Source organism: Schistocerca cancellata, chromosome 1, assembly GCF_023864275.1.
Source record: "Schistocerca cancellata isolate TAMUIC-IGC-003103 chromosome 1, iqSchCanc2.1, whole genome shotgun sequence".
NCBI lineage: Eukaryota > Metazoa > Arthropoda > Insecta > Orthoptera > Acrididae > Schistocerca > Schistocerca cancellata.
Window position 1 is genome coordinate 577,918,609 of NC_064626.1, and position 26,791 is coordinate 577,945,399.

Here is a 26,791-nt window from a genome sequence, read left to right on the forward strand (position 1 = left end):
TCTGTGTTCTCCTTGCTCCTTCCGCCTTGGGTTATGTTGCTGCCTAGGTAACAGAGTTCCTTAAGTTCATGTACGCCGTGGCCATTAATCATGATGTCAAGTTCCTCGCTGTTCTCATTTCTGCTATTTCTCATTGCTTTCGTCTTCCTTCGATTTGCTCTCATTCCATGGTCTGTACTTCGTTAGACATTTCATTTCATTCAATAGATCCTGCTATTTTTCTTCACTTTCACTGAGAATAGAAATGTAATCGGATGTTATCATAGACACCATTTCACCAAGAATTTCAACCCCACTCTGGTATATACTGGATGCTGTTTAGTAATGACTTCAACAGGATCTGAGAAAATCAGTACAGGTTTAGTAAGAGACAAATGAAAATTGTAACTGTATGAAGAAGCCAAAGCAGAAATGTTTGTTGGAGAGACACCATGTTTAGTTAGTTGAGATGAGAGATTCATTATCAAAATCAAAAGGCAGAAAATTTTACAAACGTTCTAAGATTTCTATAAATATTTACTGGCTGAAAAAATGAGCATAAATTATTAATGGACACAATAATAGTGATCGTGTAGTATTAATTGCTTGTTGTTGTTGTGGTCTTCAGTCCTGAGACTGGTTTGATGCAGCTCTCCATGCTACTCTATCCTGTGCAAGCTTCTTCATCTCCCAGTACCTTCTGAAGCCTACATCCTTCTGAATCTGCTTAGTGTATTCATCTCTTGGTCTCCCTCTACGATTTATACCCACCACGCTGCCCTCCAGTGATCCCTTGATGCCTCAGAACATGTCCTACCAACCGGTCCCTTCTTCTAGTCAAGTTGTGCCACAAACTCCTCCTCTCCCCAATTCTGTTCAATACCTTCTCATTAGTTATGTGATCTACCCATCTAATCTTCAGCATTCTTCTGTAGCACCACATTTAGAAAGTTTCTATTCTCTTCTTGTCTAAACTATTTATCGTCCATGTTTCACTTCCATACATGGCTACACTCAATACAAATACTCTCCGAAACGAATTACTGACACTTAAATCAATACTCGATGTTAACAAATTTCTCTTCTTCAGAGACGCTTTCCTTGTCATTGCCAGTGTACATTTTATATCCTCTCTACTTCTACAATCATCAGTTATTTTGCTCCCCAAATAGCAAAACTCCTTTACTACTTTAAGTGTCTCATTTCCTAATCTAATTCCCTCAGCATCACCCGACTCAATTCGACTACATTCCATGATCTTCGTTTTCCTTTTGTTGATGTTCATCTTATACCCTCCTTTCAAGACACTGTCCATTCCGTTCAACTGCTCTTCCAAGTCCTTTGCTGTCTCTGACAGAATTACAATGTCATCGGCGAACCTCAAAGTTTTTATTTCTTCTCCATTGATTTTAATACCTACTCCTAACTTTTCTTTTGTTTTCTTTACGGCTTGCTCAATACACAAATTGAATAGCATCGGGGAGAAGCTACAACCCTGTCTCACTCCCTTCCCAACCACTGCTTCCCTTTCATGTCCCTCGACTCTTATAAATGCCATCTGGTTTTTGTACAAATTGTAAATAGCCTTTCGGTCCCTGTATTTTACCCTGCCACCTTAAGAATTTGAAAGACATTATTCCAGTCAACATTGTCAAAAGCTTTCTCTAAGTCTACAAATGCTAGAAACGTAGGTTTGCCTTTCCTTAATCTTTTTCTAAGATAAGTTGTAAGGTCAGTATTACCTCACGTGTTCCAACATTTCTACGGAATGCAAACTGATCTTCCCCGAGGTCGGCTTCTACCAGTTTTTCCATTCGTCTGTAAAGAATTCGCTTTAGTATTTTGCAGCTGTGACTTACTAAAGTGATAGTTCAGTAATTTCTACATCTGTCAACACCTGCTTTCTTTGGGATTGGAATTATTATATTCTAGTTCTTATTAATTGCTTAAAGTGCTAAAATCAATCTTGGAAACTAATAAAAATTTTTAATTGTTTGACCTTACACTTCTCGTTCTACTAACTGAAAACATCGTTAGTGATACGAATTTTATCTAAGTTCTATTTACATCTGTCATTGTCAACTGCTTGTACAGTTCCAGACATTCCCTTCTATCGGCACTGATATTTTGGCGTGATTTCACGTTCGTTCAAAGCACTACATATCTCTTGACGTAAAATATGACAAAATATACTTATGTCCTCATGTTGACACTCCGAGGAGATCTCACACTGCAGCAAATATTTGTCGTCCAAAATGACACAGTGCCTGAAATAATGATATGTGGAGCCGTTGGGTACACTAGACGCTCCGCTCTGGTTCGCTTAGCTGATGATGTTCTATAGCAAAATTATTGTCAGCTGAAAATGAAAACTGTGGAAAATTAAACAACTGAAGGAGACGGCAGGGTGTAAAATCAAATGTAAGATAAATGGAAGTGTTTTCTAGTGCTTAAGGTTTGACTGCAAATTCATGCGAAACATATTTTACCTTGTCTATTAACGTAATATATATTATTATTGGTACAGCAGTACCAAATTTAATGTGATCGCTTTGTAAAAACGAGACGATAAAACACAAAGCGGTGATAAACTACTTTTTCACGTCTGCAAAAATTACTTTATACGGTATACGAAAGGTTATAAGAGTCCATCGATCACTCCATTACTGTCAGTAATCTTCTCTCTTTCATACACTGCCTCACGTGGGAGTTACTACTGACCATAAAAAAAATCTGATCTTCGGGAACTTGGAATGAGTTTCTGATGGCTCCCCAGGTACCGTTAAGACGACGATGGGATCCGAAGTGCGGCGGATACTAACTTTTCGTCTAACTTTCATGACGTAGCACTCTCGTATCATTCAGTAGCTGGAGAAAAGTTGCGTTTTCTTTTCTCACCAAATGAGTTCTGACTAAATTCTTGTCAGGTACAAATCAATCAAAAATACGTATTAAACAGTTATACATGATACATTGGTTTCCTTTGTCTACAGTATGTCACACCTGTATAATTTATTTTGATTTTGTATCGGTAAATATATGAATGAAAACGTATAACGTTTATCTGTGAGCGTAACTGTTATTTCTTCGCAGCAGAATGAATACACGAATTTGAAACAGCTACCACTATTTTCCTGCCAATAATATTAGAATGTTCAATTAATATTTGTAGAATCTGGTCTTGAACTTTCTATCTATGTGTCCTATCACATTCACTTCCGTTAATGATGTATACCGAAGAACCGTAAAATTTGTCTCTGTATGGTTGTTCATTACGAATATAATGATTCTGCAGCTCATTAGTCTATGAATACACAAAATTAATATTATATTCTTGAAAGAGTTTGGCTAAGTCCTACGAAAGATTTCCTGCGGAGGGGATGCTAACTAATTTGGGGATAGCGGTTGGGGATGTAAGCGGCCTGTTTTCATTTGTCGTAGGATTCCTGTATAAACTGTCAACTACCACCGCTTTATAGCCCTTAAGAACGGCAGTTTACCTAAGATTAGCCTACTCTTTCACAGTGGAGGTTAATATATTGGCAGTTCACAAACCCGATGAATCATATATATAATGAAGCAAAGTTTTTTTACGGGTTGGGTGACAAGATCACCATGTGACTCGTAATAAATTTCCGGTATGTAGCCGATTACATGCTACCTCCACTGAGTTTTACCTGCAAATCTAAATAATTAGGTATATTACATTTATTAGTCAATTCGTGGATGAGTTCCATTTAGGATGCAGTTAATTAAAGTCTTCTACTAATACCTTGATCTCTTCCCTTGTTCCATCGAAGATAATAAAAATATCACGGCATCAGCGATAAAAATTATCTGGGCTGGTAACGTTGGACACTGTTTCAGAGATGGCAGTGCTCGCACTGTTCCAGAGAGAGAGAGAGAGAGAGAGAGAGAGAGAGATAGAGAGAGAGAGAGAGAGAGAGCGACTCAGAGAGAGAGGAAACAGGTTCTCAATTTTTGGTACACTCTAGATGTAAAGTAAACAACGAAGAAACTACACTAATCAGCCAAAACATTAAAACCACTGACCACCGCGAGATTTAATGCCGCCTGGTGGCGTTGGCGATCACGTGACGCAGTAAGATAAGTATAAAAATGGAGAAGAGCCGGGAATCATTCCAGCGATGTTATGGGCCGCAGATGGGGAAATCAGCTAATCTAAACGACTCTGTGAAGGTTCAGATTGTTGTGACCCGGCGCCTGCGCCGGTCGAGGTGGCCGAGCGGTTCTAGGCGCTACCGTCTGGAAACGCGCGACCGCTACGGTCGCAGGTTCGATTCCTGCTTCGGGCCATGATGTGTGTGATGTCCTTAGGTTAGTTAGGTTTAAGTAGTTCTAAGTTCTAGGGGACTGATGACCTCAGAAGTTAAGTCCCATAGTGCGCAGAGCCATTTGAACCATTGGAACCGGCGCCTACGGACAAATATCTTACAAAATGTGAAGCTGGTCGGGTGTTCGCGCAGTATTTTTGTGAACATCTTCGAAGAGAGTCTGAATGGCGGCGAAACGACGATAAGGCGGCAAGGTGTTGGACGTCCACGCCTCATCACAGAACGCAGAACTCGGAGGCTTTCCCGCTGTGTAAAGTAGGGTAGGCGGCGATCTATAGGAGTTCTGACGACATCTTTCATTTCCGGTGTATGCGTAAGTGCCCTGGAGCACACCGTTAAGGTACATTGTTGAACAAGTGGCTTTGCAGCAGACGACCTCCGAGTTTGTCAAGTTGACGCAGCTAGAAAGTCAATTACGATTGAAGTAAACACGGGATCATCGAGGCTGAACGGTAAGCCAATGCAAGTGTCGTTGGTTACAAAAAATCACGTTTCTTGTTAACGTTAGGTCGATGTTCGTGTCTAGAACATTGTCAGCCAGGCCCGTGAACTACACGAACATTATCGCAGCTGCCTGCTTCACTAAAGGGCGATGTCTTTCGCTATGATGTTGGCACCTTCAAGCAAGATAACTGTTCACAAGACCAGAACAGTGTTACAGTGATTCGAAGAGAATGACAGTGAACTCACGCTGCTGTCTTAGCCGTCAAATTAGTCTGATATGAAATCTGAAAAAAGAAGAAATCTGCGATACTATCGGGCGTCAACTCTGCTCCGACAAACCCCCAGCCCGTAATTGACGGGAACCACGCGATCTGTGCATTGACATATGCTACCACATACCTCCGGAAACCTACTAAGGACATCTCGAATCCATGTCATACAGAATCGCCTCTGTATTGCGTTCCAAATGTGGACCTACTCGCTATGAAACACGTGGTCATACGTAATATTTGGGCTCGTCAGTGTACATCCGTAACAATCATTTGCCAGACTGTCACGCAACCTAAAATTCTGATACTTCAGTGTTGCATGGGTAGCAGTATGAAATGGAAATACAGAAATGATTTGACGAGCGTAACTACATAAAACGTTAAGTGAAATTTCAAACCAACTCATTAGTAATACTATCGCATTCATTTGCGCACACTGATTTAAATTAAAGCTAATTGTGTGGAAGGAGGTACAATGCACAAGTCCAACAAGTCACTGACGATATTGTCTTACACACAAGAACAAATACATAAACAAATGGTATGAAGTCATATTGCTGTTCGGGATAGAATCACACTGTAAGAAAGTAAAAACAGTCGTAGCAGGGTGTTTGTGAGGATTCTCTTTGCTGGCGCCAGTAAGTCTTTCGATATGATCTCCATTTATAAAGCTTTATTCTACACCGCTCCTAGTTTGTTACGAGTTGGTTGAAATGAGACGAGCTCTAGAATGTGAGCAATTTCAGTCCTACCTTAGGACACGGAGTAAAAAAGAAAAAAATTCGTGAAAACTCAGTGTATTATTAAAGCACCATGTAAGTTCAATTTTATGACTCATCTGTCTCAATTACCAAAAGCTTCTTAGCATTAAAGTGGTGTAGTCTACAGTGCTGCTTCTATTCACATCAAAATACATGCATCATGGTTCTTTCTGTAGTATCAACAATCATTACTCAATGAAAGGAAATAGGATCTGTTTTTAAAATAACGTGTGGAAGTAGCAAATTTGTTATTGTGTACGTTAATAATCATACCATACCAGCTCACTGCTCTACATCAGGTAACATATCTACGTATATGGTATTACAGCCAGCAGAATATTTAATCTATTTCGTACAATAATAGTATCTGTTCATGGTGCATTTCATCACTGTGTATATTTTGAAAGTAGCCTGTTTATATGTTTGTATGTTGGCAGTGATATAGACTGCATTAATATCATTGACTGCACTCTGCACCCTCGCTAAGAGACTCTGTGGTAGGAAGGACTCGCGGTTGTCATTTAATAGTTAGCAGTGATGGAGGTTGGCAGTGTTAGCACGAGCGGACGGTTTGGACGTGTGTCCTTAATGGAGATTTAGTGTTGGCAGGAAATGGATTCTAAAATGATGATTGATGTATTTGCTAATGTTTGGGAAATGGAATTATTGACGATTATATAATTTTTGGAACTGGATGTCCCATGATTGAGATAAAATCTACTAAATACATTGTTCGCTCAGCGACAAAATCTTTCCTTAGCCAACCGCATGCCTATTAGTAGTTAGAGCCTACAGTAGGTAAAATATTTTTATTTAGCTGGCTGTAGTTGCTGTTTGCTGTATTTGCTGTAGTTCGTGTCATGAAGATTTTCTGTGAGGTAAGTGACTTACGAAATGTATGGGTTATTGTTATGTTTTCTTCTAATTCAGGGCCAGTCTTTTGTGTTAACTATTTGCAGTCAGATTGCGTTATCCTTGTATATTGTGGGTAATAAATGAAGAGGTTTGAGTTATATTTGTCAGGGGAAATTCTGTAGGTCAGTGTTGAAGTGATGAAAACAAATAAAGAGGCAGTAGGTTCAGTTGCACTATCTTCATCTTGTGGTAAACACTAAGAAGTTGCACTCAGCTGCATACAGAAGGTTCAGTAATAAATTGAGAAATTTCATCTGCCGACCCTTAGCCGAGGATACCTCACTGAAACCTTCTGATTTTCTTGTAGTTTGAATAATTAGAGCATGATTAGAAATTAGTTATTGTTTACTGCTAGCGCTTAATTGTATATGGCATTTCCGTTGTACCGCAGTTTCTTACTGTTGTACTGTATAGTACTGAGCAAAGTAGTTGTAGCATGCGTGTGGATTTGCACCAAATATCTCGCAGTCGCATTTGCAACTAATTAGATGTTTATTATCTTCAGTGCTAATTTAGTGTGTCTTCTTATTTGGCTTTCCAAAATGAAGTACTGTGATAATCATGGCGCGTGAAAAATGTAAAACTAGGCTGCAAAGTAAATTAAGAAATGACAGTGAAGACGAGCTTAGCGTGTTAGCACCGCCTTGTAACGAATTGACAAATGTTCAAGATAATAATTCCGTGATAGTGCATAAGGACATGGACTAGGCAGTAAATAACGGGGAAGAAATGGTAACAATCAGCGAACATGGAACTATTGTCGATCGATCGATCGGTCGGTAATAGTTCGCCTCAGCAATGCGAAATAACACAACCAAATCTAGCAAATACCATGGATTCAGGTTTTGCGTCATCGTCATTTGCTCAATTAAGTCAAGACTCATTCTCTGCTTTTCAAAATACGAATATTGCCGAAGCAGATGCACTGCCGAAAACCAAGAAGGATAATTTTTCAGTCACTAATGCATTGTTATTGCAATTAATTAAAAAAATGGAACAAAATCAGCAACAAATGGAACAAAATCAGAAACAAACACAGGAACAGCTTCAAAAGTTAGACTCACTGGAATAAAATCTTCAAAAGGTAGACACAACGCTTGAGCAAACACGTGAAGATTGAACTACTGAGCTACTTAAGATGGAATCGAAATATCAAAAGAATTCTGAAGATGAAAAACACATTTTGGTGAGCATTTTCAGCTTATTTTTTCACGACATGGAAACACATTACAGAATCATGAAGCAGCCATAAAAGAACTGTAGATCATTCTGCGCGAAAATCACGACACCTTGCAGGCTAAAATTGACCCTGTTGCATCCACTTATACGGTCACGCAACTTGTGAAAACAGGAAAACTTAAAGGAAACGGCAGATACGATTACGACACAAATGGACACACCAAAACTTGGTTGAGAAAAACACACGGAGGATATTAGCATGTTATCGGAAAAAGTAGCCGAAAGTTGGGATCAGTTAACAAATTTATCTACGAAGGCAGATGATGAGGGGAATGATACAAGACCGGTAGCCTTTACAGACAAAGAAGAGTACGAGGAAATTAGGAAATTCAAACAAAATCAGAAACAAATGAATAAGCAATACACAAGAGAAATGCGGGAAGTACAAGATCAGTTAGCACACGTGATACAAGAACTATATATTTCAGAGGATACTCGGGCTACGACACGGGAAGTGGGATTTTGAAATACGGAAGAGCCACAAAGTAATAACACTGGATATTTCGGAGATTTTGAAAGGAATCGGCAGGGTGACCGAATCTCTAGATGGAACCGCCGACACAGAACACAGAATGAGCGATTTGTGACTCGGCGTCACGAAGACTTTGACCATAAGCTGTTCATCACTACGAGTAAATTTAAACATTCAAGAATTCTAGTAATGAAGCACATCCACAAGCTTGGCTTCATCAATTTGATCATTGCTTTCCTCCCGACTGATCGTTAGAGCATAGATTATACTTACGCGTGGCTCTTTAGAAAATGAACCAGCGTTAAGAATGCGAGCGGTTATTAGCGACTGTCACAGTGCAAGAGATTTTTATCACGCCTTCTACTCAAGATCGAGTAAAACACAGTATCATAATGATGAAACATTTCGAACAATCTCAATTTTCCAGCGCGGTAAAATTTTTTGGCTGGACGTTCTAAGGATGATATCTAGGATTTTCAAGGACTTTTACAAGAATTGGAAATCTACACAGACAGTCGCGTGGTGCAAAAGCAGGAAAACAACAACAATTACATGTTACATCCATCACAATTCCGTGACGACAGAAATAATTAGTGGACGAAGCAAGCCTATTATTACAACGCAAATCGTGACCAAAACAGACACCACACGTTTTCCAACCATTCGCAGAATAACAATTGTTACAGAGAAAGATCACATTTCCATAGTAATGACTATGACAGAGGCAACCGTAGAAGCAGACAATATGATAACCAAAATAATTATTATCAAGAGAAACAAAATGACTTCAGACACAATGATCCACCTTGCAGTTACGATTCTGGGATAAATTCTCCACCACTTAACCGACAAGAAAGAAATTACAGAAATGACCGACATGACGACTGACGCTATAGTCATGACGACAGACCTGAACTAGCGTGATTCAGAGAGGGCAGGGCCCTCTCGACAAGCTGATGTAGAAGTAAGACTTCCAAATCCCAGTAACGACACGTGACAACAAAGAGATAATAGACAATGACTCGCACCACAGGCAGCCACGAAACTTACTTATGGAGCTGACGACGTAGCAACCGTGACTATCAATTACGTGAAAATGGAAGATATTAGGGATATTTTACTCCAGGAACATGAAATGAAACAGAACAATATTGTATAACGTGTAATTCACGTCACTATTTCAGTAATTAGTGAAACAGCTTTCAATAAATGCAATAAATCGAAAGATTTCCCCACACTTCCTATACATAAGATTAAATTGCAAGGTGCAATTTTTGTAAATAGTGTAGATGTACGCCAAAAAATTATAACTTATAATACTTTTGTCAAAGCCACAGATATACTATCAATTTTCTTATTGTTCCATTATTGTCGATGGAGATTGAATTGAGTGTAGACTTTTCAAAAAGGCAATTTTAAACTTTCACGATGCTGAAATAAGTTTAGAGAAGGAAGATAAGTTAATAGCTTTGAAATTTAAAGACTGGCTTTCAAACCATGACGAGGAAATCAATCGGCTTTACATTTTGTCACATCACAGTTTGTAACTTTGGACGGAATCTGACACTAATAATCACATTGCAAATATTGACAGGGATGATATTGATGACGTATTAGATACTAAGGTTTTAATTGAGAAAAAATTCAAACAATTGAGAACTGTAGTGATACTGATAGTCAGGAGTTTTTTCACATATTACGAGCACATTCCACAGTTTTTACTCACAAAACAGGAGCAATTAATGGATTTCAATACAAATTTCGTGTTCGTGAGCATAATAAATTTTGCATCAGACCATACGTAATTCCGGCACATTATAGCGACCGTATTAGAACGGAAACACAATCTATGCTTGACGAGGGCATTAATGAACCAGCAGTTAGCTCATACAATAATCTATTATATGTTGTTGAGATAAAAACTGATCGATTAGGCTTGTCTTAGATTCCAGACAAATTATCACCATAATCATTCCAGAAACAGATAGGCCGCAAACGTTGGAAGAACGTGTTCAAAATATCAATGGCGTAAAAGTCATATTCATGGGCTAAATTCCATATTACCTGCATTCTTAAAACGACACATCGACCTATACGTGGACGATATTTTAATAGCAGAAGCCTCTTGGGAACAACATAATCGTATCCTCAACAGTGTGTTATGTATTTTTCCTGAATCTGGAATTATACTTAACTTGGAAAAATCTGAATTCGGTAGGACAAAGGTGAAGTTTTTGGGTCACATGATTTCTTATGAGGGTATTCTGCCATATCCTGAAAATTTGGTAGCAATCAGAGGCATTCCAGTTCCATCAAAAAAAAAAATAAATAAATAAATAAAAAATAAAATAAAAAAAATAAAAAAACAGTTCATAATTTTCTAGGTCTCGTGAATTTCTACCGTCGTTTCCTGAATATGGAAATTCTAGTAACACAAAAACTTTGTTCTAGTTGCACAATTACGTCGAGACTAATAATGCTCACAATCTTGGAAAATGTTTTGCTAATGAAGTTTTACTGCAACATTTTGGTTTACTTGATGAGATTTGTTATTTAAAGCCCTTTCTGAGAGGGATCAGATGACACAGTATTTGGTATGTAAGACAGCTACACGTTACTGCTACGACGCTACTTATGAGTGACACAATTTTCATTATTGCTCTTACGCTGTGTCTGTATTACGTCTGCACATTTTTCTGCGTTCTTCTGAAAAGTAAACCATGTTTTGATAATGACTTTTGTGGCACAGCTGCTATGAGATGGTTATTTGCGTAACGTAACAATACGTTACAGTATAGTACTTTCACGGTCACGGCAATGAACCTAATGACTACAACGTTTATATGCATAGCATTTTACTTTTGTGTATGACAAGGTAAGTACGATGATTTTTGGAGAAGTTTGTTTATGTACGACGATAACGACGACGCTTGGTATATTTTTACCATTAAGTGAGGACAAAACTTTTCTTACAGCAAGAAGCATAGTTTAGCGCTACGTGGCATGCCTTTCAGTGATTACCTTTTGTTCTTGGAACATTTTCAGAAATATTTTTGAATTACATTGATACAGAGAAGGTTTTCCTGATGTATTCCATTCTGAAGTTTTAATCTGTAACATCTGAGGTATAATTACATTATCCTTCATGGGGGTACGCCAACTTTGTGTACTATGCGTGTGACAAGGGCAAGAAGCCCTAGCTAATATTGTATTTGCTTATACAATTTCATACATCAGTACATATTTCGTTAATAAAGAATTACACAGTTATCTGGTCATTTAACTGAGAGAAATAAACTTTTTTGTCTACATCAGTGACTCATGTCTATATCATTACGCAGTTGGATTACTTTATATTTACTAAATTGTACTTTTTCTGCATTTTGTGAACTGTTCATATATTTTCGGAATCATTGCAATACTGTAAGACTTTTGGGTGATGTATATTGCATGGAATCATTATTTTTGAAGTACATTTGAGGTAGATGAGACTATTGAAACGATCAGAGAGAATGTTTTCAGATTTCGAGATTTTTGGAGGATGCTACGACGATTTTGAGATTTAACTGATGTGTCATGATGATATTATTATGGCGACGACGTGTATTATAATGCTGAGACGTGTTTATGATCAATGAGTTGATGTTATATGAGGAAAATGATTATGCTATGTGTTTATTATGATGAAGTGTTGAAGCAGTGTTGACATATGGGTAAATGAATAATGGGTAGGGTTATGGACACTGCTCTGTGGAAAAGAGTGTTGGAAACCAAGAAGCGTACTTTAAGAGGTATGAGAAGTTAGTATATAGGTGAATGTGAGTATCAGAATGCCGACAGAAATTTTTGGACACTGTTATTGGTGAGATTTCGTTTCTACACACTTCTCCCGCAATCTTTCAACCTGTGAAATGTCACCGTAGCTCAAACTGTTGTCGTAAATATTTTGGTAAAGATCGTATGTGACATTGACGCAATGCTCTGCTGTGTCTGGCTGCGTGCTAGCCACCTGGAAAAACCCGTTGTTGTGTTGCCTTTCAACTCTACTGGTGCCACTTTTAAGCTCACTGCACTCCCACAAGCCCTCTCACATCTGTAGAAAAGAAAGGTCGTTGACTCTGCTATCGACATTTCTTTGCAAAACATCAAATACATGACATAATATTACTTGGAAACATATGATTACTACACTTTGGAGTTAGTACTTTGTGCTACTTACTGAAATGCCTATGAACTGATGAGAACTACTCTTACGTCTACACACCTGGTTATGACAAATATTGAAAGAATTTCTACTGACTTATGAAATACCACATGGCTAATGAATGATGTTTTTATACTTTACTTTGTACATATTTGGTTATTTTATTTGATATCTGGTTTCTGGATGCGCTGCAGCATTGGTTTTATAAAATAAAATTTAATACATATGCTAACGTGAACACTTTCTGTCAAAAGATCCATTAACTAATAATTTTATGATCGAAAGTCTTAAAAAAGAGCACTTTGAAAGGAAAGAACAATAAGAAGCAGAAGGAACTGCATACATAAGTTTCTTTTCAAGGACTTGGTAACTTTTGGTAGAAAAAGTTTTTGTGGTGCACCTCTTTAATGTTAAGATTTGACATAGAATTTTATTGGTAAGATGTGACTTAGAATTTTTGTGTTAAGATGTGAATTGGCATTTCCCTTATCTGCATTGCTGTCTTGACTGTCTTGACTTTTTTCTGCTTGTGCTGTGTGATGTTTAGGTATAAGTTATTACATTTGATGCTGATATTTCTCAGGCAATGTCCTACTGAATTTTACTTTGTATTACTGTGATAAGCCAATTTTACCACTGATTTATTTTCCTTGATCGCTGTGTATTGCCTTATACTAGTTGTAATGATGCATTTTCTTTGCTAATTTAGAAATGCTGCTGCTTGCCTTGCCACTTTGCATTTTTGTCATTGTTGTGTGTGTTTATTGTTTTTGTATCTGATTATGTATCTGAACTCAGTAGATTTAAGTTAGTTTAAGAGGAAGTATGCTATACAAGCAAATGAGTTGTGATGAATTGGGAAGAAATGCACTCAGAAGATATAAGAAAAAGGTTTCGCTAAAAAGTGTTGTACAATTAGGAATAATAGGATTTTTTTGGAAACAAGTGTTGATGTAAGAAAGACACGAAAGTATAAACACAGATAAATAGAATTTTTTGTGGGAACAAATATTAAAGTATGAGAGGTAAATGAAGTTTTGGTTGGAAATGAAGTAGCTTTAGTTAAAAGTTAAAGAGGTATCAGCGTGAAGAATATTACTGAAAGCAGAAGAATGAAACAGAGGTATAAAATGCTCACCCCAAGTACTGCAGTACTAAATGTTACACTGAATACAGACCCTGGCCTTTACATATTCTGCTACGTTTATGTGTACCCTTGTGTGTCTGTGTTCTTCCTGTCTCTGTGTGTTTACCTGATAAGATAAATTTGGTAGAATTTTATTTTCTTCTGATGCTAAGATGCACTCACTATGATGAGGAATACTGTTATCCTCAAATCTAGTCTATTTTTGTAGCATATTCTTTACTTCAAGAAGATATTCAGACCTTATTTATTCTGTTATGTTTTCTCTTAATGCTCATGGGTGAAATTAATATTTCAAGGGATATTCTCCTTTTTCATTCAGTTGCTTATGTTACAATTCCCGCAATACTCATGTATATGGTTATTTCTATTCTTTTGTAAAGCCTGTGTTACTACAAACGTTATTGGTATTACGAAGTTCTTTACTGTAATGACGTCTTCTTTCCATTTGTAACGGAATTTGTATACTGTTAAATTGTAATTGTATAAACACCAGTTCTTCAAGTTAGGTATATAGCACGGATTCATTTTAATGCACACATTTGTCTTGGTCCTACTATATGCATAAAATCTCAGAGGTTATATGATTGTGTTAGTGCTTGCACATGTGCTGATACTTTAGCAAGACACAGGTTAACTTCATTACTGGTTCTAATGATATTACAAAAAAATTGTGAGTGCACAAGTGATGATTGACGGACTTGCTACATTCTCCCAAGACCCCTCAATTGTGATTGTGCAACCGCACAGTCGCAACAAATGTCTCCTGGCCACCTTTACAAGGACTACAGTGGGTCTATACCTTTGGTGGCCATTACTACCACAATCACTACAAGGACTACAGTGGGTCTGCTTCTTTGGTGGCCCATTACTACCATAATCTCTACAAGGAATACTGTGGGTCTGCTTTGTGGTGACCTACCAATTCTACCAATATTCTTCAAGACTTCGACTGACTCTGCTGTGAGTCTGCTCTGTTGGGGCCCAATACCAATCTTCATGTCTTCATGTAAAGAGTCAGCACTGTGTTTCCGTTGGGAGGACAACACAACTTCTTCAAGACTGCATGATCTTCCACTACTTATGTGTGCATTTTTCTTACACTACTCAGCCTTTGTGCATTAAACTGTCATAGGTTACTCTCCTGATGAATGATTGGGACTGCCTTTAGGGACTGTGAGGAGCATTTTTACTTTATTGACCAACGGCTTGTTACTTAACTTTTGTGTCCATCTGATCTGTTTAATGCTGTTAATACAAAAAATTTTACGAATTAGTATTGGCTACTATCCTAAACACTTCGTAAAATGTTTTTAGAGGAGCAGAGGGCCTATTTAGGTAACCTGTTTATGTGTTTGTATGTTGGCAGCGCTATAGACTTCATTAATATCACAGACTAAAAGACTCTGTGGTTGAACGGACTCACAGTTGTCAGTTAATAGTTACCAGTGATGGAGGTTGGCAGTGTTATCTGATGAATTCTGGTTTCAGGTCTTAGGTGCCTACTAGACAGAATATCTGGGGATATCGACATACGGTCTTGAGTTAGTCTACATTATCACGTAAAATCATGTAAGCATCGAAGACATGGGAAAAAAGGCAACAATAAGTATCACTTCACACTGAAAACATGTTTATTGGGCACACGCAGACGTAACTGAACTGCCTGCCAGAACTGAAGAGTACCCCATTTAGCATGTACACACAGAGAATGTTTCAGAAAATTCGCATGTTCCACAATCCTCCACATGACATGATTTTAACTGATAAATGATAGAATTAGGGGGGAATCTATCTGGTAACGCCAAAGGTCGCAAACCAGCGTCTATGACCACTACACCATGGCGGCCAACACACAGCACGAGGAAATATAAAAGTTATTTGGTGTACACGGATTATTGGATACTACTATTCCCAACAGAATTCAGATCCTACACATTTATCACGATCGCCAAGATTTACACTACTGACAATTATGGAACTTCGAATTTTGTTTCAATAATTCAACGCCACCAGGAAATCAGGAGCAGTGTAAGCACCCAACACATTACCAATTGCACAGTACAAGGTTATTTTGCAATACGTCTGCCAAGAAGTTTCAAACAAGAACCCACTCCGTTGCAGAGCGAAATTCATTCTAGGGACCATCACCTAACAAGAGGTTTAGGAATTTATCCAAAATTTTCTTCCTTCCAATAGTAATACACTCCTGGAAATTGAAATACGAACACCGTGAATTCATTGTCCCAGGACGGGGAAACATTATTGACACATTCCTGGGGTCAGATACATCACATGATCACACTGACAGAACCACAGGCACATAGACACAGGCAACAGAGCATGCACAATGTCGGCACTAGTACAGTGTATATCCACCTTTCGCAGCAATGCAGGCTGTTATTCTCCCATGGAGACGATCGTAGAGATGCTGGATGTAGTCCTGTGGAACGGCTTGCCATGCCATTTCCACCTGGCGCCTCAGTTGGACCAGCGTTCGTGCTGGACGTGCAGACCGCGTGAGACGACGCTTCATCCAGTCCCAAACATGCTCAATGGGGGACAGATCCGGATATCTTGCTGGCCAGGGTAGTTGACTTACAACTTCTAGAGCACGTTGGGTGGCACGGGATACATGCGGACGTGCATTGTCCTGTTGGAACAGCAAGTTCCCTTGCCGGTCTAGGAATGGTAGAACGATGGGTTCGATGACGGTTTGGATGTACCGTGCACTATTCAGTGTCCCCTCGACGATCACCAGTGGTGTACGGCCAGTGTAGGAGATCGCTCCCCACACCATGATGCCGGGTGTTGGCCCTGTGTGCCTCGGTCGTATGCAGTCCTGATTGTGGCGCTCACCTGCACGGCGCCAAACACGCATACGACAATCATTGGCACCAAGGCAGAAGCGACTCTCATCGCTGAAGACGACACGTCTCCATTCGTCCCTCCATTCACGCCTGTCGCGACACCACTGGAGGCGGGCTGCACGATGTTGGGGCGTGAGCGGAAGACGGCCTAACGGTGTGCGGGACCGTAGCCCAGCTTCATGGAGACGGTTGCGAATGGTCCTCGCCGATACCCCAGGAGCAACAGTGTGCCTAATTTGCTGGGAAGTGGCGGTGCGGTCCCCTACGGCACTGCGTAGGATCCTACGGTCTTGGCGTGCATACGTGCGTCGCTGCGGTCCGGTCCCAGGTCGACGGGCACGTGCACCTTCCGCCGACCACTGGCCACAACATCGATGTACTGTGGAGACCTCACGCCCCACGTGTTGAGAAATTCGGCGGTACGTCCACCCGGCCTCCCGCATGCCCACTATACGCCCTCGCTCAAAGTCCGTCAACTGCACATACGGTTCACGTCCACGCTGTCGCGGCATGCTACCATTGTTAAAGACTGCGATGGAGCTCCGTATGCCACGGCAAACTGGCTGACACTGACGGCGGCGGTGCACAAATGCTGCGCAGCTAGCGCCATTCGACGGCCAACACCGTGGTTCCTGGTGTGTCCGCTGTGCCGTGCGTGTGATCATTGCTTGTACAGCCCTCTCGCAGTGTCCGGAGCAAGTATGGTGGGTCTGACACACCGGTGTCAATGTGTTCTTTTTTCCATTTCCAGGAGTGTAGTCTTACTAGGTATGCTGGAGAAACATGGAGGGTAAGAAAGATGTACTGGCGGAAATTAAGCTGTATGGGCAGGGCGTTTGTAGCGTCGGATGCCTCAGTCAGTGCAGCAATTGCCCTCGAAAGTTAAAGCTTCAGGCACTGATTCTTGTCCGGCACACAGTTTTCACCTTCCAGGAATAATCCAATCGGCGCACATTCCGCCGCAAATGAAATTTCATTTTGGCAGTAACAATACTCTTAACAGCAACTCTCACCCATTTCCATTGTGCTAGCACATCATTACGATAATAATAAAAAGGCGTTATGTTTGAATCATATAAACGCGAAGTGTCTTTTCTTTTGACATATCCGGATGAACAGACACCAAGTGGGAACCACAGCTGTGCTATACAGGGCGAGTCACTAACTATTGCCGCCTAGAATAACTTCGAAAGTATGACAGTAGCTGAAAAGTTTGTGGGACCATTGTTGCATGGGACAACGGGGGCCGTAATATGACGTTGGTTTTTTGTTGCTAGGTGGCCTCCCGTCAGGACTACGAAGGGCAAATTTTTTTTTAAAATGAGGTGCCTTAGTTTGGTGTTTATTTTTTGATAGCGGCTATCGATACGAATCCAATGATGTGTAACAGTAACGTCTTTGAAGGTCAGTGAAGGTCAAGAAGGTGGCATGAACGACTATTTACAGAAGGTGTTATTAAGTTGATTTGTAAGGGGCAGCCAATTCATATTATATCTAATTATTTACTTTATTATTTTTCTCCTGTTTTTAATTTAATGATTTCTTTGGCTGTTTGAGTAATTTTCCCTTACTTAACTTATATATGTTCTTTTTCTTATTGGTTTTTGTTTCTTTATGTTGCACTAGATTAGGTGTTTAAACCGTTATAATCGCTGGTTGGTCTTCTAAAGTGATGACCATTGGTATCAGTCCAGTGCTAAAATCATCTTATCACGGAATGAGTGGTATTCCTTATCTCTTCGGCACTTATCGATGCACATACGCTGAAATTTCTCTCTCGTATATAGTGCAAATAGAAAATATATGCCGAATACGGCGCATCTATCTAACATGCCATATAAACACCATTCGACGGTTTCGCAATACAAGACTGACTGGAACGGTAAGATTACTATCGTCGAATAAAGTGAATGTGAGTGATGTATTCCTTCGAAGAACAAGTCGATACGCTTCTCATTTACGGAGAATGCCAACGAAATTCAGTGAAAGCTAGAGACTTATACGCCGCAAGGTATCCTCAACGTACTGACCCCACACGTCGTACATTTAAATATGTGTATGATGAATTGAGAACAACTGGATCTTTAACGCATCGGAAACATATCGGGTAAAGAAAAGTTACTAACGAGGACACGGAAATTGGTACTCTTGCCACTGTGGATCGAGATCCTTGTGCAGTTCGCGTCAGATCGCAAGGGAATCTGGCATGAACTAGAGTAGTGTTTTTCGTGTCCTGCATTGCCATAAATATCATCCTTACAATATTAGTCACTACCAAGAATTAACTGCTACGGACTGTTTGCGTAGCATTGAATTCTACCGATGGGTTCAACTTCAGTTTCAGAGGGATGACACATTTATTAATTCCATTTTATTTACTGACGAGACTACATTGACGAACTATGGAAATGTTAATTTCCTGAAAATGCATTAATTTGCAACTGAAAATCCATGTTTGCTGCGGCAACTTGCACACCAAAAACCGTGGTCGGTGAATGTATGGTATGGGATTCTGGAGGACAGAATTATAGGCCGTTGTTTCACCGAAGGAAATCTTAATTGTAGGAAGTACACTACAATACAGCAAGAAACATTAGGTCTGCTATTGTAAGAAATACCTTTAGGAATAGGAACAAAATATGTTATTAATACGATTAGTGTCTGGCACGTTTTTCGCTGATGGCTAGAAATAAGATACATAGACAATTCCCAGTTAGTTGGATTGGACGCGGAGGAGATGGGTCGTGGCCGGCTCTTTCTCCAGACTTGATGCCTCTGGATTTTTTCTTGTGGGGATTCGTAAAAGACATTGTTTTCAAAGACGTTTCAGCTACACCTGAAGATATGCGAGAGAGAATTGCTTTGATAAGTGCCGATGTGATAAGGAATACCACTCAATCCGTGACAAGAAGATTGCACCACTGCAGTGATACCAATGGTCATCACTTCGAACACCTTCTGTAAATGGGCGTTCATGCCACCTTTGGGACCTTCGTTGACCTTCAAAGACCTTACTGTTACACATCATTGGATTCGTCTCGATAGCCGCTGTCAGCAAATAGGTACCAAACTGTAGCATCCCATTTAAAAAAGCAAAGTTGACCTTCATATCATTGAAGCGACCCCATCTGGCAACAAAAAACAACGTCATATTACGACCCCCGTTGTCCCATGCAACTTTTGTCCCACATCCTATCATATTTGGTAGCAATAGTTAGTGACTCACCCTGCATATTTTGTAACTGTGGGTTGGGGAGGGGAGGGGGATACAGGATGCAGCTGATATCATTTGTTCCTTCCTCTTCCTTTCCTGTCTCCCCCTTCCACCTTCAGTTACAAAAAATTGGTAGGGTTGAATTTGTTTTGAATGTATCCACACGACAACATACGACAGAGCGAAATAGCAGCAGGAGTACAATAGCAGTGTGCAGACAAAGAAAGAAAACAGTGCTTGTTAATATGTATGAAATTTGAATGTATATATATATATATATATATATATATATATATATATATATATATATACACTGTTAATATGGCATCACAAACTGGGGTTGTAGAGATGTAGCTCTATTTATGTAGTTATGCGATGTATAGTGTCCAAACGACAGTCTCCACAATTAAACTATGTGTGTGACGGTATGTAAATGGGGCGGACTCACCGTCCTGTTGCCGAGGTTCTTGACGCGGCAGTTGAGCTCCGCCTCCTTGCCCACGAGCGACGTCAGGTTGTCCGGCACGGAGGTGTCGAACTGAGGGCCCGTGGCGGGCGTCGGCAGCTCGTGAAGGAAGTCCGTTAGGAAGAACGACCCCGCCCAGCCTGCCAGACACACAGACATGGACGTCTGTAACATTTTGACGCTACATCTTCCAGTCATGGCTCAAAATAGCTTGCTTACAATTCGTCTCACCAACTTTTCCGATACGCAAAACATCGTTAGGTTCAAATCTAAATGAATGGGACGACTAGGTAAAATGCAGTTTAAAGTCAATTGGGATAAAGGTCAGGGCATCCGCAAGTATTGTAGGGAAGCAAAAATGGGGACATTTGTCACTCGTGGAATGTAGAATACAGCTCATTTCTTCAATGCAGAGTTCCCAGTCGTTTATAGGTATGACTGTGTTAGTACCGTATAATACTGCCTAGCGATACGGGAAAACCGTACATATGTATTTAAAAAAAAAACTGATGTATATACTCGTATGCGTGTATGTGCCACATATACTAAATCATTTGATGGATTTCAGCCAAGTTTGGTAAAAATATCCCTTGCTGTCAGGCAACAATTGTTGTGGGGGAAGAACCACCTACCTACCATATTTCACTAGATATGACGTCATAAATAATCGAATGTGTGAAGAACTGTATTGTGTAAATATATTACTTCTTTGCTACTCACTCTATTCGCATCACATTTTGGCGACAGTGACCAGATATTCCGCTGAATATACCTACAAAATTATATCACTGTATGACACATAGATCATATGACGTCATAAACATTCAGATACGTGTTTGAAGTTTTAATATATTTATTCTTTGCCACTATGTTACTCCCACAGTCTAATCCACTTCCGGAAATCCCTCACACCTGGCAGCGCTTTCGAGACTTTTCGACTGAGTAGCACAAACGGCTGTAGCTGAAAATAATAGCCGTCTATAGAGCAAAGAAGAGGCGTTATCATAGAAACGTTTACACAGTCACGTTGTAGACATGCAAAGCAGCTACGCCCAGCGTACAGAGACTGCTTCATTATTTCAAAGGTTTTTTAGACATTACACTGCAAACATAATTGATTTTTTGTTTAAATTTCTAACAGAATATTGGCAAAATGAATACCTTGAAAATGCCGAGTTTCTTAGCTAGTATCACTTGATAACTTTGTTTTACTTCGTTGTCAAGCTGTTCGCCGAAAATTATGCCTTCCTCTAGGTAAAACGGTGTTTTCATCCTGCTATGTAACAAAATAGTTGAGCCTGCGTATTTTCTCTCCCTTCCTCGTTTAGTCCACATCGAGTGAGGGCTCGCGAATTCCGATGCCTAAGCCCAGCACGGTATTCACTATGTGATAAAATGTATCATGACAGCCAAATGTAACGAGAGATTCACCACTACGAGTCTCTAGTCGTGGAACCGCCAATATACGAGGAATGTTTATTAAGTAAGTATCGTTTTGAAGTTAAAAAAAGTTGTGTTAATATATCTCAAAAATTTTATTTTTACATGAAACCCTTTACCTTAATCTACGTACTGACGCCATTACAGCCTGATTCTTCCTTGTTTACGTTGTGTACTGCCTCCGATAATCGTGAGTCCCGCCGACTGTAAAGTACGGGCTGTTATAAGATTTCTTAGTGATAAAGGCTTAAAAGCGATCGATGGGCGATGAAACATGGGTGGCCTACTTCACACCAGAATCAAAGCAACAATCCATGGAAGTTGAGCAAGGGCATCGTTTTGCTGCAAGACAATGCCCGTCCGCAGACCAAAGATCTCGTCACATCTTTTCGATGGGAAACTCTAGATAATCCTCCGTACAGCCCCTATCTTGTGCCCAGTGACTACCATCCGTTCCTGCACTTGAAGAAACACCTGGGCGGTCAGCGTCTTCAAGACGTTGACGAAGTCAAAACAGTGGCGATGCAGTGGTTAACAAGTCAGGCTGCAAACTTCTATGAGGAGGGTATTCAAAAATAGGTACAACGTTATGACAAGTGCCTCAATATTGACGGAAATTGTGTAGAAAAGTAGGTTAAGGTACAGACTTTCATGTAAAAACAAAATTATTGAGATATCTTCGCAAGTTTTTTTTTTAATTTCAAAACGGTACTTACTTAAAAAACACGCCTCGTACAGGGTGGAGGGTGGTGGAAGGGGGGGATACTGTGTTCAGTGACTCCAAATGTGTATTAGTCGTTAGGTCTCACCTGACGAGCAAATAAGTCAACCTTACTATACCTGCCCAAGCCGACTGTTGGCGATTTGATTGTGAAGTGGAAACGCGAAGTAACAATCAAACCTAAACCAAGACCAGGCAGACTTTGTGTACCGATCGACAGGGACCTTCGAGCACTGCGGATGCTTTTGTGAAAAAGTCGCATTAAATTCCCAGAAGGAATCGCTCCTGAACTTCAACGTGCTACCAGCACTCCCTGTAACACAATAACTGTGCGTAGGAAGTTAAAAAGAATGACGTACAATGACTGAGCAGCTCCTAATAAGCCACACATTTATGTAGTCAACGCTAAGCGACCTTGAGGTGACACTGGACATTGGATAACTGCAAACGTGTGGTGCATCGAGATGCACCCTGTGGCAATTCGATGGAAGAGTTATGGACTGGCGAATGCTTTGAGAACATTGCCTGCCATAACGTGTAGCGCCTAGAGCTCATTACCGAGGAGTAGGTGTTGTGATGCAAACCTGTTTTTCTCGTTTAGGGTGTGGTACCCCACTGTGCTTTAGAAAACGCTACGTGTGGTTGGGTGTAAACACATTGTAGAGTATTGTGTACTGCATACTGCAGAAGAACTAACTGTTCGGAGACAGTGACTGCTCTTAAATGAACGGTGTTGCCTCGTGTCCCGACCCGAATCCTATGGAGTACCTTTGGGGCGAGTTAGAGCGTCGACTTCGCTCCAGAATCCAGCGACAAGTTGCCATAAAGGCGAAGGATGTACATGTCCCATAGTAAAGACCACTAATAGGTGTCTGAACACTTTTGATTACAGAGTGTAAACACAGCTCCAGTTTCAACAAAGACCCCCGCCCCTCCTCCGGCTGCACGACGTAATGACAACTGTCTATTTATCTGTGGACAAACAAGACTCTTCATGGCATGCTCGGGCCACACGCTGTTTCACAATCGGAGAGCGATTGTTGCAGACACTGAAGAACACGATCTTTCCGCACACAATATGTGTATTCATATGTACTTAAGCTATGGATCCAAATACATCAGTCGAAAACGGAAAATAACGCTTTCTGCCCTAGAAATAGGAAAGAATGCTTGAAATTGGAAGACTTCCCCTCCAGAAATTACGAACCTCCTCAATAGCATGAAGCGTAACACGGTGTAACATGCACTCATTGAACTGCGATTACAGAAGCTCAGTTGGCAAGTTTGCTCAATAGTATGGCAAATGTGGAGACGAAGACCGTGTAGTTTCAGCCTTTTTTTGTTAACAGTCAGTTGTACTGGACAGTCGAGGTTGTTTTATGATGTGACATCATAGGATTTTGCCGGCGTAATAACTCTTGAAAGTCTCTTCGGGTTTGCTGCTGGATCCTAAAATCAACTCGATTCGGTAATTCGGCGACCCAGAGGGCCGCCATCTTCAGAAGAATGCTACTTCTGCTGTAGAGTCCCGCTGAGAATCCTGTTGTAGGATGTTTCCCACATTCAACTCGTTGAAAGCTGAACTGGTTTAAAATTTAAACAAACCATAAAAACCAAAAACATTTAAGTTCCAAAATGCATTTTATAAAATTTACATTACACTAATCATGTTTAAAAAATCTAAGGTCATACATCCGCTAGATTGACTCACTTTGAAGTTGTCTAAAGAACTAGTTACAAATGACATCAAAATTGAATAAACGTACAAAAATTGTTTCTTGTTTCATCACTTTGTAAAATATTAATCGGTCGCATTTGTCCTGGTTATTTATGTTAGTAACTAACGTATTCTCTCAAATGTTCAGATTTCGTGTAGATTCTCAGGGTCGTCACAACATTATTAGCATATGAACAAAAATACCTGTTTTCTAAGTTCATTTCCTAAATGGGTCGATACGCTGTATTTCACCATAACGGGAAGTAATGTGGGATCACTATATCAAAAATGTACCACCCTTATTTAAAATAACATAAAAGGTTGTTCAGCTGTTGTTTGCGTACTAATGGGGGTACTTTCAGATCTCGTGTTTCTACTTCCATAATACTGAATTACAGCTAGCAATAGTTTGACAGTCTTCAGCCTGTGTTTACATCCTGTAAAATAAAATTCGTGGGTGCAACACATTCTCAGAATCACAAAATTTGTTACATCATAAGTGCAAATTTTAGAATCTGTCCCTGTTTGGCAAGCTTTTCCTAACTGCTGTGGAAAGGGGTAAGCAATAATATGCTCCTCGATTTAATTACAAACTCCATTTTCAGTTATATTCCAGAAACTCTGGTCCTTCCAGCGGTTAGTGTACCCTGTCTCTGTTACTATCAGATATTATTTATGTTGACAAAAAAATGGAAAGTTATGGGCAAATAAGCAGAGTGTGTCATTATGTACAACTAGGTGATCATGCTATGTTGCGTAAGACCCCAATAATCAGTAGCGAGTCCACTATAACCAACTGTTTAATTGTTGACTACCGCGTTGAGATGAGAGTCCCGTGCGTGAGACAGGGTGGAAACACGTAGCTGTTACGTCAGGATTATCAGTACAGCTTAAATTACGTATGTTACCAGAATAATTATAACGAGAACGGGCAGTAAATAGGTGGCTGTTCCACAGCGAGTTTGATAATATGCCCGTTAGCAAATGAGCTCTCGATTGGCGACACCTTACTGATCATGATGAGAATAAACAGTGCAGAATTGTGAGCTGATGTACACCTTCTTATTGCTAAATATATCTCATTTAATGTTAATTAATGAAGGATGGGTTTTTGAACCATTATAAGGACGTCGTGTAACATGTTCTTGGCAAAACTTTCGTGACTACCACAGGGAATAGCCTTCAGGGTGTAACGAGTCGCTTAAAGGTCATGTTTATTCAAAGACTGGCAATTAAATATAGCAACAACATATATATTTATCTAGTACGATATTTTAATTTTTATCAAATCCATTACCTTTCACACAGACAAAGAAATGTAATTGCCTCGCAGCTGTCGAATTAATAAAATGTTTCGTTCATGAGAATCTGCAGTGACGACAAGATAAATTTGTGTGTTATTTGGAGTCGGCCAAGGATCAAACCTAATAACATTGATATTTCTTCTAAGTACTTCACTAGTAATGTGGTACATTCGTTTCATGTCAATTTAAGAAACCTAGACGCTCTAGTGCAATTTGTTTTATTTCAAGTTGTGCCATTTATTTAAATACATCTTTTTCTGTTTTCAATGTAAATTTCAGTCGCTCGATACCTCTTTCGTTGATTTAGATGGATGCTAGGAAATGGACCAGGCATATATAAAGACCTACAAATAGTTTTATGTAGCATGGTATCACGAATAAAATTTATTATTTGAAGTAAGTATATTGCAAATTAAATGAGGTGAACATTACTGTTTCCTTTATACACATATCAAAAAAAAGTTTTGCATCAGCCCGGTTCCCAGAACTCCTGAAGGTAAAAGTTGACTCTGGATACTGTATCACAGGCACAGTCCCTTTGACTGTCGAGAGATGTCACTAAACCCGCCCAAAGATGTAAAGAAACATGCATGAGCAGCGCCTATTAGACGGAGGGGGTCGGACAGTCGAACAATTCCAGTCATTCCACGAGGAAGGAGGTACACAGCTCGTGTTGTCTATAGTTCAACCATGCCTAGACGGTCAGTAATACAGCGGTTCGATAGAGTCCGCATTGTTACTTTGTGCCAGGAAGGGCTCTCAACAAGGGAAAAGTCCAGGCGTCTCGGAGTGAACCAAAGCGATGTTGTTCGGACATGGAGGAGGTACAGAGAGACAGGAACTGTCGATGGCATGCCTCGCTCAGGCCGCCCAAGGGCTACTGCTGCAGCGGATGACCGCTACATGCGAATTATGGCTGGAGGAACCCTGACAGCAACGCCACCATGTTGAATATTGCTTTTCGTGCAGCCACAGGATGTCGTGTTACGACTCAAACTGTCCTCAATAGGCTACATGAAGCGCAACTTCTATCCCGAAGTCCATGGCGAAGTCCATCTTTGCAACCATGACACCATGCAGCGCGGTACAGATGGGCCCAACAACATGCCGAATGGACCTCTCAAGATTGGCATCACGTTCTCTTCATCTGTGAGTGTCGCATATGCCTTCAACCAGACAATCATCGGAATGTATTTGGAGGCTTCACTCCTTAGACACAGTGTCTGTCGAGTGCAGCAAGATGGAGTCCCTGATCTTTTGGGGTGGCATTACGTGAG

General features: G+C 40.1%; 1 protein-coding gene across 1 annotated transcript in view; it reads right to left on the reverse strand.

Annotated features, from left to right (window-relative positions):
* The window catches only part of LOC126161883 (zwei Ig domain protein zig-8-like), an 811,818-nt gene that overhangs the window by 387,240 nt on the left and 397,787 nt on the right, over positions 1–26,791 (reverse strand). The window contains exon 2 of the mRNA XM_049918024.1: positions 20,315–20,472. Coding sequence (XP_049773981.1) covers positions 20,315–20,472 — 158 coding nt within the window. The remainder of the gene's footprint in view (positions 1–20,314; positions 20,473–26,791) is intronic.